The 17,914-nt window shown below is 48.6% G+C and overlaps 1 protein-coding gene across 1 annotated transcript; it reads left to right on the top strand.

Moving 5' to 3' along the window:
• The first annotated feature begins 10,730 nt into the window (after positions 1-10,730).
• On the top strand, positions 10,731-17,578 carry ZNF503 (zinc finger protein 503). The gene is made up of 3 exons (XM_079977016.1): positions 10,731-11,574; positions 13,334-13,805; positions 15,152-17,578. Exons 2-3 carry the CDS (start codon positions 13,422-13,424, stop codon positions 16,703-16,705), a joined length of 1,938 nt encoding a protein of 645 aa, XP_079833142.1. The 5' UTR covers positions 10,731-11,574; positions 13,334-13,421; the 3' UTR covers positions 16,706-17,578.
• The last annotated feature ends 336 nt before the right edge of the window (positions 17,579-17,914 follow it).

The raw sequence follows: 17,914 nt of genomic DNA, 5'->3' as shown, positions 1-17,914 counted from the left end.
GAAGGCAAGGCAGGAAGATCCCAAGGGATTGTCTGATAACTCTGAGATCTAAAGAGGAAAGAGATAAAATTTTAAATTTACATTACCAGAGAACCCTTCAGATTGGAAATGCTTCTGTTCAAATTTATAAGGACATCCCAAAATATATTCTGGAGGTAAGAACTTATTTTAAGAATCTGGTTGACCTGCTGAAGAAGAATAGCATACCTTTTAGGTGGGAATTTCCACAAGGTTTGTCTTTTAACTTCAAAGGAAAGAAAGTCAAAATAAGAACAGTGCAAGATAAAGAACAATTCCTAGACAGAAACGAGGAGGACCTTGTGAAAGGAGTGCTAGACTCGACCTCTGACACAGACCTTGGAAACTTGACATTTGGACTGAAGTCACCAACGGAAGAAGAACAGCTGCAGGGAGCAGCTGGAGGTAACTAACTAATAATGTCTCTGCAATTTTTAACTTGGAACTGTAATGGACTCAACCTTCCCAGAAAAAGGCGTGAGGTCTTTCATATCTTGAAAAGAGAACAATTGGATTTGATATGTCTACAAGAAACCCACGTAACAAGGGCACACAGAAGACTACTTATAAATAAAAGATTAGGACAGGAATTTATTTCATCAGACAAAGTTAAGAAAAGAGGAGTGGTGATTTATGCAAAGGAAAAATTGGCCCCAAAATTGATCTTTAAAGATGAATATGGAAGAATTTTGGCAATTGAGATACAAATCCAAGGAGAAAAACTCCTGATAGTGGGCATCTATGCACCAAATGAAGGGAAGGCAGAATTTTACAAGAAATTGCATGAGACATTAACGGATTATTTGGATTATAAGGTGATCTTATTAGGAGATATGAATGGCGTGGTCTCTACAAATATGGATAAAGCACAAAGACAGGTGGTCTCTAAGGACGGGAGACTACCTAAGACCTTTTTTGAAATGACTGAAAACATAGACCTGATAGATATCTGGAGAACAAGAAACCCTCTTGAGAGAGAGGGAACATTCTTTAAGAAAGATCTAGAAATATGGTCGAATCTGAAGCTTTCCTTGTTAGGCCGAATTGCAGTGATCAAAATGAATGTATTGCCTAGAATGTTATTTTTGTTTCAGACATTACAAATTGTGGATAAACTAGATTGTTTCAAGAAGTGGCAGAAAGATATATCTAAATTTATCTGGCAGGGCAAAAAGCCCAGAATAAAATTTAAGATACTTACTGATGCAAAAGAAAGAGGGGGGTTTGCCCTGCCGGATTTGAGACTGTACTATGAATCGGCAGCTTTCTGCTGGTTGAAAGAGTGGCTACTTCTTGAGAATGCAGATATTCTGGATTTGGAAGGATTTGATAATAGGTTTGGCTGGCATGCATATTTATGGTATGACAAGGTTAAAGTTCACAAGGGTTTTAAAAACCATATTGTTAGGAAAGCATTATATAATGTTTGGATTCGATACAAGGATTTGTTGGAAAATAAAACTCCTAGGTGGTTATCACCTATGGAGGCTAAGGAGGTGAAGAAACTTAACATGGAATCTAAATGGCCAAAATATTCTGAAATTTTAGAACAAGAAAGCGGTGAGTTTAAACTACAGAGTTTTGAGAAATTAAAGCCCAAGGTACGAGATTGGCTTCATTACTACCAAATAATGGAAACTTTTAAACAAGACAGGAAAATTGGCTTCCAGGTGGAGAAATCGAAATTGGAAACAGAATTGTTAGAACCCAATACTAAGAATGTATCAAGAATGTATAATCTGTTGCTGAAGTGGAATACAATAGATGAGACAGTTAAATCAGCCATGATTAAATGGGCACAGGACATTGGTCATGACATTATGTTTGCTGACTGGGAACAGTTATGGACCACCGGTATCAAATTCACGGCATGCAATGCCTTAAGAGAAAATATTATGAAAATGATTTATAGGTGGTACATGACCCCAGTCAAGCTTGCGAAGATTTATCATCTGCCCAATAATAAATGCTGGAAATGTAATGAGACTGAAGGTACCTTCTTTCACCTTTGGTGGACCTGCCCAAAGATTAAAGCCTTTTGGGAAATGATCTATAATGAAATTAAGAAGGTACTTAAATGTACCTTTCACAAGAAACCAGAGGCATTTCTCTTGGGCATGGTCGGCCAATTGGTGTCAAGGAAGGATAGGACTTTTTTTATGTATGCCACTACAGCAGCAAGGATCCTTCTAGCAAAGTATTGGAAGACACAAGAACTCCCCACACTGGAAGAATGGCAGACGAAAGTGATTGACTTTATGGGATTGGCAGAAATGACTGGCAGAATCCGTGACCAAGAGAAAGAGACGGTGGAGGAAGACTGGAAGAAGTTTAAAGCTTATCTTAAGAACTGTTACAATATTGATGAGTGCTAAAATGTCAAGGGAAAGGAAGATACAGAATTGCAGCGGAAATTGTCTGTTGAAATAAGATGAAATTGAGAAAGATAATAAGTTTTAATTAATTGGAGTAAAGGGTTGCTGAAAAATTGTAAAATATGGATGCAAAAAGGGTGAGGTATGGGGAAGTCCGAGAAAGAAGGCTTATGAAAATGAGGTTATGAAATTATATCTGTGTGTTTGTTTTTGTTTGTTGATGTTTGCATGTTGTTTTGTCTTAAAATCGGAAACATAATAAAAATTATATATATATAAAAAAACAGAATACATCTCTGCTTGAGGGCTTCCCAAGAGACCCCTGGTGAACAGGATGCTGAACTAGGTGGACTTTTTTGCTCTGATCCAGCAACGTTACAGGGGTAAGAACCCCCCCCCCCAAACACACACACAAAAAGCAACAATGTAATGAACGGTTTAGGGACGTGGGTGGCGCTGTGGGTTAAACCACTGTGCTGCTTGGGCTTGCCAATCAAATGGTTGCCGGGTGAACTCCTGTTGTTCGGTCCCAGCTCCTGCCAACCTAGCAGTTCGAAAGCATGCAGTGCAAGTAGATAAATAGGTACCGCTCCGGCAGAAAGGTAAACAGCGGTTCTGTGCACTGCTCTGGTTTTGCCAGAAGCGGCTTAGTCATGCTGGCCACATGGCCAGGAAAAAAATTAGCCCTTAAATCATTGCCTTTGTCATTGTCATTGCCTTTGAAATGGTGTGCATGTGCCGTATCTTGTGATCCATTATGCAGGATGGGGCTTACCTCCCCCCTCAAAAAAAATATTTTATTGAAGTTGGCACCCCAGTGAAGGACAAAGGCCTGGCGTGGTGCCCACAGTACTCTTTTTCTACTTGCAGGGAGGGCTGCCGGAGATGGCTCTGAAGCGGGAGGCTATTCCAAAACACACCCTACGCCTTTCGTCTAAAGCGCTACAGTGCATTCTAGCAACGCCTTATTCTGCCCATTTCCATTCCTGAAGCTGCAGCCTCCCAGCCATTGCTCTGGCGGAGGCAGAAACGTAACCCGGCGGTGTATAGGACCTGGGAAAGGCGTCCCTAAGAAACCCCACCCTTGGCGGAAGTGTCGCCAACTGCTGCGGCGGCTGCGCCTCTAGGCTCCCCCTCCCCTCTCCGGACCAGCTTCGCCTGCCTTTCGCTTTCACGGTTGTCCCTTTCCGCCGCGCGGAGAGAAGGCTGGGGCGGTGTTGGGGTGGGGCGCTGGGGTCTCCTAAACTTCTCCTGTGCCTACTCAATCGCTTCCCATTCGTTTGCAAACCCTCCCAGCCACATTTTTTTTTTAATGCAACACCAACATCTCAAAAAAAAAAAAAATCAGAACTGAATGTCCACGAAAGCATATACATTCTCCTGGTTCACTTTGGAGAGCAGTGTTTGGAAACAGACGCGCGGTAGGAAGGCGCAGGTAACGTCAGATCGGTGCCTAGGAGTGGGGGGTGGCGGGGCAACGGACGGCGCGGCAGCGGCAGGATCTTAGGGGACGATTTGTGGCTGGGGCCTCGCTTGTCGTCTGTGTTTTGCAGAGCAAGGGATGTGGCTCCGGCGCTCCGGCTGTTCGCTCCGTTTGTTGCGGTGGGGTGCCTGCGCTGGGAATCCAGGTGGCGGGGTGGGAGAGGAGTCGCTGGCCCTCTTCAGACTCCCGAAAAGCTCCTTATGCAAGGTCTTCTATTTAGCAAGATTCAGATCTTTTTTATTTTATGTTATTAAAATGTGACTGGCCAACTGATCTCCCTCTTGGATCTCTGCAGATCTGCCTGAAGCGGAGGGATGAGGGAAGTGGGCGTCAGAGGGGAAATAAACAGATGCGCGTAAAATGAAACGCTGCTCAACATTGAGGGGGAAACGCTGAACTGGTTTGCAAACACATAATGCAGCAACCGTGGGCAAGTAGAGATGTTTGTCCCTTGCACGTCAGACGATATACCTTTTTTCACCCTCTTCTTTCTTCCCCGTTTTTATAAAGCACCTAAATAAATAAAGCGGATGTGTTTTAACTACGATTTATAAGAGAGAGTCTTTGTATATTTCCCACCTGGTAGGTCAAGAGGTTGAGGCGAAACTAGGAACCTACATTTTGCAGGACAACATATGTACCCTGTAAGCAACAATCGCTTAGCTTGGTTCTGGTTTCCTTTTATATATATATATAGGGAAGCAATGCATCTGGGACAAAGATTAGTGTATCTTTCATTAACCTAATAGTAACTTGGCTCAGAAGTCTCCTTTTTGTCAGATCTACCTAATCAAGCCAGAATCTCATTCTCTCTCCGAGACCAAATTAGCAAAAACTTTACCTTTGACTTTATTGACAGGTAGCCAGTCCTCTCCCCTTCCCGCTCCCCACCTCTCTTCCCCTAGCCAGGCTATTCAATTTAGAGGATTAAAAGAAAGTCACTCCACTAACAGCATTTGGTCCATTCCTAACCCATATGTCATCCTCGGTGCTTTAAATAATTATATTTGCATGCAGGGAGTGATTCATAAATATGTCAGGCCCGTGAAATATAGGCAAGCATTTCAAACTTTCTATTTAAAAAACATGAATTATGGCCGCGAAAAATGTGTTCCCATTTAAGGGTGATACGAAGTATTTGGTGTCTAGTACGGAGGCCCATCCATCATACAGACAATAAAGAGAGTTTTTGCCTGACGCTGGAAATTTATGGTTGCCCTTCTCTGCCCTAATAATTCAAGCATTGTGTCAGCCCGTGACAGCCCTTGCAGAAAAACAGCAACCCCTGTTATCAATCAAAAAGCCCTTTTACATTTTTAGCAAAACTCTGATCATCCAGACACCCTTTTAATGTATATATTACATCATTATAGATCATTCCGCACTCTCCTTCCATTCCACCCCCCCTTACTGCAACTCAACAAAATGATCCATCATTCCTGGGACAGTCCTGATGAACGCGGATGTAAATTATTCTGCACGTCACTAAAGTACAGTCACAAGTGACAAATGTACTTTAGGTGGAATTAATTTTTAGGGTGCACGATGAAAGCACACGGGATCTGGGGTTTGAGGAGAGAGACAAGCAGGTAGATGTATCATCTTGGAGGAGGACTGCAAAACTGGATAAATTCCCCAGTCTAAATTATTTTCGCAAGATAAGATCAAGGAGCTGTTTTGGACCCTCACACGCGCGCAATAATTTTTATGTGTGCGTATGTGTATGCATATGTATAACAGCTCCCTGAGTAATATGCCTCATTTAGCATTTTAACCTTAGAACAACTTTTTTCCAAGGGGAAGTATCTTGTCGGGCTCTCGAGTTTCAAACATCGGGGAGAACTGCGGAGTTTCCATAGCAAACATATTCATGAGGCCAGGGCACACAGCCCAGGGCGCAGTTCTTCTGATCCCATCCTGCGGTCCTGACCGGGAACGGGGCAAGGAGCGCGTCACCCTGCGGAGCCCGCGTTCATGTCCGCGGGGCTTGCGCCGGAGAGATTCCCGCTAGATTGTGCGCCTTATGTGGATCTGCAAGATCATCTCCCTTGCGTGCGGCATAATCGTAGGACATGCTCCTCTCTCTGTAACCAAATATGCGTTTAGCCGTCTTTTGCTTCACTCTGCCCTTAGGCTTGGAGCGGAAAATACACAGTGCTCCTTTGGAGAGATGTGCGCCATTAGCTCAAACGCTCCCTGAAACCGATAAGTCTTGCCTTGCCTTCCCTGGCTTCAACTCTCTGGGCAGAAAATCTTCATTTGTGTAGCTGAGAGCAGGCGTTGGGCATGCTTTAATTACAAATCAGCCTTCCCGACGAATATTTTTGGTGCGAACGTTAAACGCCACTTGGGTTAGCAAACTGAGAGGCGTCACATACAGCTCTGAACTCACTTTCCTCCTGCTGTCAATAAGATGCCTGCTTTTTTTTTTAGGTAGCAACCCAAGATCTCCCCAAAATGACGTTCTGCGCCTAAAGGAACAGAGTGCTGTTGGGGTGGGAGACGCACAGCCGGGTCCGATTAGTGAAAGGTTTCCAAAACATTGGCGCATAAATCCCGCGCTCAGGCCACCAAAGAAAAGGGACGGATATTAGCTGAATAAGCAGCTCGTCGAGAGGGTTTTAAACAGAAAAGTTTCATTTTGTTAAGCGGCGCTACTAAGGGGCTTTCGGATTCCACCCCACCCCCACCCCCACCTCGCGGGAAACAAAGCGAAAGGAGATTAAGCAAACCACCTTGGAACAGATTTCGACAGGAACGAAGAACGCGCCCTTGAAAGAGGGGAACCAAAGACGTGGTTCTCAGTTGCTCGGTTCAAAAGACCACAGCCGAGGATGCAATTTACCTTGCACGCTGATTACTATCTAGCTGATAGGTCTCTAAAAAATAAAGGGGGGGGGGGAGGAAATCGTGCAATGTTATCCTGTAGGTCTTTGCGTCTACGTGCATTTTAAATGCCCCTGTAAACCTTTACACTTTTTTTTTTTTGGTCCCTCAGAGAAACTAGTTTGCATATCTAGCACGACGGCTGTCCACATGATTTCGCGATCAACGCGCGCCGCTTTAAAAACCAGAAAAGCAAAAGAAAGAGGCGGCGGCGGCGGCGCAGGAGTGATCCAGCTCTCTTTTGAACGCACGGCCAGGCTGCGGTGGCTCCATGTGTGTCTGCCTGCGCGTCCCCCCCCCCCCCGCGCGCCCCCGCCCCCGTTCGGTGGGGAGTTTCTTCCTCTTACTGTAGTACTGTGTTGCATTCTTCCCGGATCTCAGATATGCTGAAGTTTTATTCCCTCCCCTCTCCCCACCTCACCCCCGCCACCATGCCAATATATTTATGCATTTCCACATGTACTGAGTATAGAACATTTGTGAAAGTCACAGCAATGCGGGCATATTTGATGGTCGATAGAGAAGAAGCGAGACATAAGCATAATAAACGCCTTTAAACACAAGCAGGTAGGGAATGTTTGTTACATCTGGCTACTCCAGTGAGACCAGCCGCCTTTCCCCCTCTCCCTCTCGGTTTAAAAAGGTCTAGGAAATAAGAGAGACGCAGAGGCCCGGTTTGATGCTGGTCTACAGTGATTCGAGCTTTTACTCAAAGACTGCCTACAAAACCTGACACTTAAGTGTCAAGATAGGAGAGAGCAAGATTGGAGGCAGGGTTTGCGCTGTCTTTTCCCGAAGGGTGGAAAAACCAGAAGTCAGTCCGGGTTGGGCTGGGGTACATATCTTATTTTGTTTTTTGGGTGGTGGTGATCCTGGCCAGGTTTTGCAGCTCACCAGCCTGACCTGTCAAGCGGATTATTTTAGAAGGAGATTAATAGGGGAGGCGGGCCGCAATAATAATCGTTTTGTTTGATGTGACAACTTTGATAGGCGTTGATTTACTTACAAACTGATAGGGTTTTAATTGAGCGCCTCCATCCAGCTTGAGATGAAAGGAAAACCGCATTGAAAAGCTGCCCGATTGCCCTCCAGCCTCAATACTGATTAGCCATCTCGACAGTGAATAGTTCAAGGCATTTTCAAACTTTTCCACCACCTCCTCCTCCTCTCCGCCCCACTCTCTCTCTCTCTCTCTCTCTCTCTCTCTCTCTCTCTCTCTCTCTCCTTCTCCTCCTCAAATATCTGCCAGCCCACTCCCTCCGCCCCCCCTTCTTCTTCAGTGAAAATAAATCATTTCCATTGTGTGCAAATAAAATCGACTTGACATCTTTGCCAATAGCTGGTAGGTAAACGAAAGTGTGGACTGGCACTTGCTAATTAATCCCTTCACTCTTCTCCCCCCCCCCCCCGTAAAAGAATAGCAGCTCCCCCCTTCCCTTTTGTCGAAGGTTTAGCTGCTGCCCCCAACTCTTAAACTGGGGGGGGGGGGAGAGAACAAAAAAAAAAAGCATCCCGCGAAAAAAAAAACCCCACCCCAAAACGCCCCCACTTCAACAGCGACCGAAAGAAACATTAACTTTGAGCAAGACTGTACAAGTAATAATTGCCAAACAGCAAACAGGCTATCTGAGTTTTTGTCAGCATTTTTTTGCCAGTGTTTCGGTGGTGGTTTTGGGAACTGGCGCTCTAGGATTCTTTTTTTTATTTGTTTTTGTTTTTATTAATTCTGAAAGCCGTCTCGCAGCCGGTCTTGGATGCGATCCTGTGAGGTGGAGCAGAATTTAAGGAAAGAATTTAAGGATCTGAGATTGACCCTTCTGGAGCTTATTCTTTGATTTTTATTTATTTATTTATTTATTTACCCAATCTTTTTTTAAAAAACAACAGCAGCAGCAGCAACAAACTGGCTTTTGCAGGCCGGGGTGTGGTTTGAAATCGCACATCAAAGGCTCTCTGCCCTTCTGAAGTTATTAATTGTCCTCGCGGAGCTGAGAATCGTCCTCCTTACAAATCCAAGGCAGCCTACAGATATTCTCTCTCTCTCTCTCTCTCTCTCTCTCTCTCTCTCTCTCTCTCTCACACACACACACACACACACACACGTGTCAATACGCCGCTTGTTTTACACATGTCCGGAGAATCACCTTTGATTCCCCCGGTTTAGAACTGTAACAAGGCCCCTTTTCCCGACCCCCACCTCCACTCCCAGCTCCCGAGGGGGAGGAGAGAGGGGAGAAAAAAACGCCTTTCCCACATCTAACTCTACCTTAAGACAATTAATCTTTTAGTCTTTTCACCCTGGGAGGCCGGACAAATAACAACGAGAAAACAGATAGAAGTCTCTCCGGTTTTGTAAGGAAAACAGCTGTTCCAAGCACTTTAATGCAAATGAACACACATGAAGAAGCGGTTGGACGGGGCTTTCTGCTTCCCTTTCTTCCCTTCCTTTCTCAATTTTACTGCTCTCCATCCATTTATCAATTGGTCTCGACAACAAAAGAAAGGACAGGGCGTGTGGGGGCTGGGGACACCCCCTAGGACTCATTTTCAAGGCATTTCCACGCGATCCACAAATGGAAATATCCACGGAGGGTGGGTGTCCTTGGGAGCAAGTGATGGACTTTTGCCCTGACTCCTTACGCTTTTCTAGATCATGTTGTATTATATCTGCCTATCCTTTTCAAAGGCATCTACCGTAAGTTCACCCTCCCTGCAGCACTTTACGTCTCCCAAGAGATCAGACTGCTGATTTCAATACCTTATATAGTGGACAATGAGTCCGAAGAAGGTCGTTCTGGAATATTTTACTCCCGGACACACCTAGAGGGGGAAATACTCGTGTTGTTGTTATTGTTGTTTTCTTTTTAAACCTGGGGAGGCGGGGATCCTGAGCGCAATTCCCTGGGAATTCCTGCGCAAGCCACATTGAAAGCATGCTCCCAGTACGAACTCCCTGTGCCCCAAAGGAGCCTGAGATCTTAGGAACACTTATTTGGAAGTCAAGTCAGTTGAACAAAGTCAGCTTACTTCCAAGTATACGCGGATAGCCCTAGATTCCATAGTGGTCCTTGTCCAGAATCCTATAGGTGGTCTTTGGTAAGCCACTCACACTCCCATCTGAAATTTTGGGAATAGTAGTAAGTCAGTGCTGTTGTAGCGGTAGTTGAGACAAGGCATATGAAGAGCTTGAGCAACAATAAGATATGCACTGTATTATTGTTGTTATTATTATTATTATTTCAATTTTCAAAAGGAAAACACACAAGACTGGCAAGTCTGAACAGAAATCAGAAAGGGGGAACATTCCTGGGTGAAGGCGCTGGATCCCTGATGCCTCCCCCAAAATACTCCAAGCTTGCTTTCTTGGCTGCCAGCCCGCCCTGGCAAGTGAGCTAAGGGAAGGGCGCCTTTCCGGCCTCGGCCTCTGGATCTAAGGAGGATTCCAGCTCAGAAATTGGCCGCGACCCCTGAAAGCCCTCCTGCCTTGTTCTTCCCTTGTCAAACGTGTTTTATATCTCCCACTGACCTTTTTTCCCTATCGTTGCAATGTGCGCAAGGCCACCCGGGCAGATCCGGAAACAAAAGGAGACACATTTCTCTTTCGATCTTTTTATTTGGGGCCTGTGGAGATACATACTTATTTACATTATTCCTTCGAAGGGCAGCTTAAGGTAAATGAGGAAGTTTGAGAAGAAAATGAGAGTAGCTATTTTATTATTATGATTTTACTGCAAACTGGAAAAAAAGCACTAGGAAATAGTCGACCCGGAATCTTTGAAGACTCTTGATGTTCAGTCGCCTGGGCATCATCCTTAAAGCTAGCCGAGGGTAAAACGGCCAAGAAAGAAGCTTTGCTTTGCCTACAAGCGCGCAACTGACGTCTCCCCAAACGTCTGGTTTTGCAGCCCAGCCAGACTAACGTTTTACTCCGAAGTAAGCGCGCGCGGGGATCGCGCTGGTTGGACTCTGTTGCAAATGAACGGCTCGTGGCCATTTGTTTCGCTAGGGTGTTGTTGTTTTTTGCCGCAGGAGAACTTCCCCACCGGACCCGCGCCGGTTATTATTTCTGTTTTAAGAAATCGTCTTGGTGCGAACAAAGTGTCGAGATACACACACCGCTCACGGAACCACGTGGTAGATCAATAGGGCAGCGCGGGGGCAAAACGCGAGGGGTGAGTTGGCGGGGTGTGTGTGAGAGTGGTGAATCCAGTAATTGTGGACAAATACTTCGAAGGCTGCAATGAATCGCCTCCGCCGAGCCTTTGATCCCGGGCCTTTCCGCCTCTTCTCCCCCGCCCCTGGCCCCTTCGTCTTCTTCTCCTTCTCCCTGCGAGCTCTTGTCAGTATTGGCATTCCGCGGGCTGCTCAAGATGTCAATCTTAATCTCATTTTAAACATTCCGCCGTGCCAGCCGATTGAGAGACGGATTGGCGATAAAATTTCAATAATGCGCCTGCCTCCTCTCTCTCTCTCTCTCTCTCTCTCTCTCTCTCTCTCTCTCTCTCTCTCTCTCCGCCTCCAAATCCGGCACCAACTCGCATCTCCCTCCCTCCCGCGCCACCAGGGTCAGTCAAAGTCACCTCTCAACAACCTGAGCTCGGTACGTTTACTCGGAAGTAAACCTTGCACAGTTCCGCAAGGCTTACACCCAAGTAAGAGCGCGTCGGGTCGGGGCCGAAGTCGTTTCGCGAGCGCGCTTACTCCAAAGTAAGCCCCACGGAGTCCAGTAGGGACTTCAAAGGGGACTCGCGCCAGGGCGAGTGGATTGCCTCTGCAACGTGACGGCCTCATCCTGTTCGTGTTTACTAGGAGGTAAGTGCCCCTGAGTTCAAGGGGACTGAGTCCCAGGGTTGCAATCTTGATTAGTCAAGTGAAAATATGAAATAACAACAACAACAACAATAGTGACGCAGCGATCGCCGTGGGGAAAAAAAAAAATCTGCCCGGTCACTCGGCTCTTTCTCCCCAAGGTGCGTCCGCCAAAAGAGAAGTGAGAGTCGCTCCTTGTTTTGTTGGCATACAAATTGCATTTACTCGGAGAGCGATTTACTCTTTAAATTGAATGGCTCTTTTTTTCCAGGGAGCTCGTCTGCCTGTCTGCCTGTCTCTCCTTGCTCCCCTCTCCCTCTCTTCCTTCCTTCAAGTCGCACTAGGCTTGTAATCAGCAACAAAACCTGACATAAATCAAGGGAGGATTGACAGGGGCTGACAAATAACTGATTGATTGCGGTTGGGGAGCATTGACAACTGATGAAGGGGAAGAGAGAGAGAGAGAGGGAAGGAGGGAGGGAGGCTCCCCACCCCAAAAAAGCGGGGAGAAAGGGAGACGAGAGCGGCTTAAGGCAGGGCGGAGTGTTGCGAGCATGTGACGCGCGCCTCTCCCAATCTCCGTCCAGAGCCTCCAAGAGTCACCGAAGACCCGATTGGGCGGTTTTTGACTCGTACTTCAGGAGGCAAGAAGCCTATTAGTTCTTTAGTTTCGCGCTCCAGAAAAAGAACAAAAATGCTGCGCGATGGGCAATGATTTAGAAAAGGGAAAGAAACCCACGAAATAATTTTCGGTGTGCGGAAGAAGGGGGCCAAGGAGAGTGCGCCGTCATTAATAAGAGGGGATCAGTGTGGGGTGTGGGTAGTGGGGGGGACCCTAAGAATAATTTCCCTGCCTTTTTTTAGGGAAGGCGGGCGCACGGCGGAGGCCTCTAAGGCAACGCACAAAGCGCGCAATTGCGCAAACCTACCTCGGGAACTTGACCACCTTGTCGTTTTCCTAGAGGAATTTACAAGCCTCCCCCCCCCCCCCAAAAAAAAGATCTAGCGCGGTACGGAGGAAATACTGGAGGGGAGCGAGTGAGAAAATCAATAGCGAGTGGCTTACGTGAAACACAAAATTGATGCCCATCCATCCTGTCCTCAGGAGCAAAAACAAGAGAGGCGGGGAAGGCGAAGGGGAGGAAGGAAGAAAGAGACCATTAGAAAAAAAAGCCAAAGAAAAGCGATCGCGGGGGGGGGGCGAGTGGTGGAAAAGCCCCTGAAGAGGGAAGGTGACGTCACATCCCCTTGACCCTCCAATCACCTCGGGGTCCCATTTGATTGGAAGGCGGCAAAGGCTTTAATCTCCGACTAATTCAGCTGCTTTTGAAGTGAGTTCCTCTGCCAGATCCGACGCTGGATGGGCAGCGGCTCGCATCGCAGCTGAACAGGGAGGCGGAGGAAAAAAAGGAGGCGGCCGGCCGGGGAAGAGCCCGCAGCCAGCCAGCCAGCCAGCCAAGCAGCCCAGGGAAAGAAGAGGGACTGGGACAGACAGGGGGAAGCAGAGCTCCAGATTTCCCCCCCATACCTCTCCACCCTCGTCGTCAGCAGCAGCAGCAGCAGCAACAAAAAAACACACACGAGGATTATTTCTGTTTTGTAGCATTCTTCCGTTTTGAATTCTCACGCACCCCTCCATCAAAGGACTTTCTTTAAAAAAATATTATTATTATTATTATTATTATTTTGGACGAGTCTTCCATTATTATTTTTTAAATTAAATAAAGTGCGCGCATCTATGTGTGATCCCTCCTTCCCGTAGAGATTGGAAGCAGACGCCCTGCTGGGGCTCCTGATCCGCGCGCCGGGCGCCCCCCCACCCCGCCAGTTTTCATGCGAGGCTTTGGGTCATGATTACATCCCCCTTGCTTTCTGCCGTAAGAAGTAGTCAGCACGGAGGAGGAGGAGGAGGTGGTGGTGGAGCAGCGGCGGCGGCGGCGGGAGGAGGAGGCGCGAGAGATCTCGGAAGCAGCAACAGCAACAGCAGCAGCTCCGGCTCTGATCTTCCCTGGCAAAGCGGACACACTGGGATTTCTACCAGCGGCGGCAACTGCAGCAGCAGCAGCAGCAACAGCAGCAAACCTTTCTTCCACTCTGTCCCACCCTCGGACCCTTTGCGCCAGGCGAACCGGCTCCCCATCAAAGTCCTGAAAATGCTTACGGCACGGACTGGACACATTTTGCACCCCGAATACCTTCAGCCTTTGCCTTCCACCCCAGTCAGCCCCATCGAGGTAAGGGCGCCGCGATCTTGGGCGGACGGGTGTCTGTGTTGAGTGAGCGTGTGTGTGTGTGAGAGAGAGAGAGAGGGGGGGGGGGAGCACCGCGAGAGACTGACCACCTTCCCGGACGGGAATCCTTTGTAAAAAGGCGCTTTTCGATTTCCAGCCGTCGTACCAGCCCAGCCCCCACCCCAACCGCGGGCTTCCCCCACGTCCGGGCAGCGGAATTCTGCGCGCGTTTACTCGGAAGTAAGCCCCGCTTCGTGTTTAATGGAGGTTGCATGCTCCTAGAAAAGTCCTCCCCAGTTCTGAGAGGTTTGCAAATTTAAACAACCCTCGTAATGGTTATGTGCCCATTGGTTTGGTGGTCTCCGCCATAAAGGGGATTCTGCTGCAATTATTGGGCTCCACTTTTCCCCCAGCGGAGCGTGCAATGTAATGCAGAGTCGCGCCCACTCTCGGGTCCTGTCTCATCGCCCCCCCCAACCGCCCTGGTCTCCCCGCTTCATTTCATGTGCCTTATCATTGGAGCAAAAAGGGTCTGTAATGTAGATCTAGCGAGCATTTCGCTGGTTCACAACGCGCTGCAGTTTGAAAGGAACAGTTTACCGATCATTTTGTGTGTGTGAGAGAGAGAAAAAAGGGGGAAAAAACAAGACATGCTGGCGTGACTTGTAGGTTGGGAGGAGAATTGCAAGGGAAGCAGATCAGATCTTCGGGATGATAACGTTGTGGGGTGATACTGAGGAGCACTGCAGTGGGGCGGCGGCAAAGGGAAGCGGGTGGAAAGCAGAATGTACGGAAGGAGTAGGATTTCTTGGCTATTTCACCGAAACGGCTTGAATCTCTTGGACTTGGGATCTGTTTATAAATAGTATCACTGAGGGATCCACTCAGCTGGACAAGCGTTGCTTGGGGAGAGCGAAAAAGCTTGACTTCTTACCAACAACGGCGCGGGGAGGGGGTTGCAGCGTTGGGGGAAGGACTGTGGGGAAGCGGGAGGCAAAGTTACTCCCGGGTGACCAGCCTGAAAGCGAGTCTGCTTCCTCATAAAGACGCCGAAGACTTTTACATTTTTAAAAAATGCAAAAGTATTGCCATAAGTACTATGCAATTATAAAGTAATTTGCCTTGATAAAACAAAGAAAGCATGCATGTGTAAGCCCAGAAAAAGTGATTGCGCCTCTCGGTAATTGCCAGGGGCTTCCGGATACTTTTGCAACTTTTTTTGTTTCCTTTAAACTGGCACTCCGCCTTTTATCTCTTTCCCCTCACCCCACCTCCCAGCAAGACCCCCATACTAAACGTTTGCGTTTCTCCCTCTTTCTCCCCTCGCCCCCACCCCTGGCCTTCTGCAGTTAGACGCGAAGAAGAGCCCGCTGGCTCTCCTGGCTCAGACTTGCTCGCAGATCGGCAAGCCCGACCCGTCGCCGTCCTCCAAGCTTTCGTCTGTCACGTCGAACGGCAGTGACAAGGACTCTTCCAAGTCGGGCCCGTTGAAGCTCAGCGACATCGGCGTAGAGGACAAGTCCAGCTTCAAGCCTTACTCCAAGCCCGGCGCGGACAAGAAAGAGGCGTCGGCGGGCGTCGGGGGCTCGGCAGCCGCCTCGGGGGGAGGCTCGGGCGGCGGCGGCGGCGGCGGCAACGAGAAGTCGGGCTTCCGTGTGCCGAGCGCCACCTGCCAGCCGTTCACGCCAAGGACAGGCAGCCCCACGTCCAGCGCCTCGGCCTGCTCGCCCGGCCTGCTTCCCGGCGCCGACGGCAAGGCCGGCGACGCGGACAAGAAGGACTCTTCCGACGGCTGCGGCGCCAAGGCGGGCTCGGAGCCGTCCGGGGGCCACGGCCGGCTGGGCGCAGGCTGTGGCGGGATTACGGCGGAGCTGAGCCAAGCGGCCCACGAGAGCGCCAAGGGCCTCCTGGCGTCGTCGTCGTCGTCCTCCTCGTCGTCGTCCGCGTCGTCGGACTCGTCCTCCTGCGGCGGCAGCAACACGGTCACATCCTCGTCGTCGGCCGCGGCGGTGCTGAGTTCGGGCCTGGTGGCCCCGGTGTCTCCCTACAAGCCCGGCCAGACGGTGTTTCCGCTACCGCCAGCCGGCATGAGCTACCCGGGCTCTCTCGCTGGCGCGTACGCGGGCTACCCGCCGCAGTTCCTGCCGCACGGCGTGGCGCTCGACCCCACCAAGTCGGGCAGCCTGCAGCTGGCCGGTAGCCTGGGCTGCAGCAAAGCGGCGGGCTCCAGCCCGCTGGCCGGCGCGTCCCCGCCGTCGGTGATGACGGCCAGCCTGTGCCGAGACCCCTATTGCCTGAGCTACCACTGCGCCAGCCACTTGGCCGGCGCCGCCAGCGCTTCGTGCGCGCACGACCAGGCGCTCAAGTCCGGCTACCCGCTGATGTACCCGACGCACCCGCTGCACACGGTGCACTCGTCGCTGAGCGGGGCCACGCCGCCCTCGCTGGCCGGCCACCCCTTGTACCCTTACGGCTTCATGCTCCCCAACGACCCCCAGCCGCACATCTGCAACTGGGTGTCGGCCAACGGACCGTGCGACAAGCGCTTCGCCACCTCGGAAGAGCTGCTCAGCCACTTGCGGACTCACACGGCCTTCCCGGGCACGGACAAGCTGCTGTCCAGCTACCCGAGCTCCACCTCCTTAGCCAGCGCGGCGGCAGCGGCCATGGCTTGCCACATGCACATCCCCACCACCGTTGCCCCCGGAAGCCCCGGCACCCTGGCTTTGCGCAGCCCGCACCACGCCTTGGGACTCAGCAGCCGCTACCACCCTTATTCAAAGAGCCCCTTGCCCACCCCGGGAGCCCCCGTGCCTGTCCCGGCGGCCACGGGACCGTATTACTCCCCTTACGCACTCTATGGGCAAAGACTGACGACAGCGTCCGCTTTGGGATATCAGTGAGTTTTTGGGGGCTTCTTTTGAATTTTTTTGTTTTTGTTTTGGTGGTCGAAAGGGTGTGGGGTGGGGCGCGAGGAATTTCAAGCAACGGTTCTCGTTGGGCGGGGGAGAGACGGGGAGAAGAACACAAAGCAACCCTTCAAAACTTTCTTTTAAAAAATCCCACAAAAGAACAGAAAATTGAAATTTGACTTTTTTATATATATATAAAGATAGTGTTCATCTTGAGGACTGGATCCATGGGCACTGTATTTATTTATGTTAGCTTCAAGCGGGACAATGAATCAATAAAAGTGCATTACATAACTTCAGCTCGATAGGTTTAAAGGAGAAAAAAAGAGAAAAAAATTAAAGTGGAAACACCCGTTGTAGAATATAAATAAATAAAACGAAAACGAAAATAGAGGTCTTCTCTTTAATGTTACTTTAAAATTGCTATGATTGTATTGTACCTTCTTATTTAATGTCTCATTGGGGGTGGGTGGGGAAAAAAAACCCTAAATGCATGTCTCTTTTTAAAAATCAAAATCAAACAAACAGAAAACCCCTTTACCACTTAACTTGCAATTTGTCCACTCGAATTTCAAATTGCATTTATTTTTTAAGATGTATGCCATCGCAGAAAGAGAATTGGTATTTTTTTGTACTTATTCTGGAAGAAAGGAAACCCAACAACGATTCCAAAAACCTCCATTTGCCTTATTTTTGTTCTTTAAAAGGAACACTGGACTATTTTTTAATTTTTAAGTCCACCCTGTAGAAGGGGCAGAAGCAAGGATGACGTCATGTATTTAAAATAATAGACAATGTATCGCTTTAAAAGATTAAAATTCCGTATATTTGATGTATTAAAAAGGTTTTACTTTTCTTTTGCAATTACCTTCTGGAGTCTGTTATAAATACACCTAAGTGTGCGGTGGACGGAAAGTGACTAGGGGAGAAAAACTAACAAACCTCTAAGTGTTGATTTAATTTAATAATAATTATATAAAGTTTTATTTGTTAACTAACGTTTTTCTCTTCTAACTCAGAACAGTGTGTTCCTAAGAGTTCCCCCCTGCTATACCACAACTGGCAATTAAATTAGAAAACCCAGGAGTCAATTTAAACCGCTCCCCGCTTCTTCCCAGGGAAAAGCAAGGCTTTTGATTCTAACTAGGGAACTGCTTAGCCAGGCTTACAATGTTGGCAACCGTGGGGCGGGGGGAAGCG

The sequence above is a fragment of the Podarcis cretensis genome, assembly GCF_951804945.1.
Source record: "Podarcis cretensis genome assembly, chromosome: 5".
NCBI lineage: Eukaryota > Metazoa > Chordata > Lepidosauria > Squamata > Lacertidae > Podarcis > Podarcis cretensis.
The sequence above is the reverse complement of the archived record's forward strand: the minus strand, read 5'-3'. Positions and strand labels throughout refer to the sequence as shown.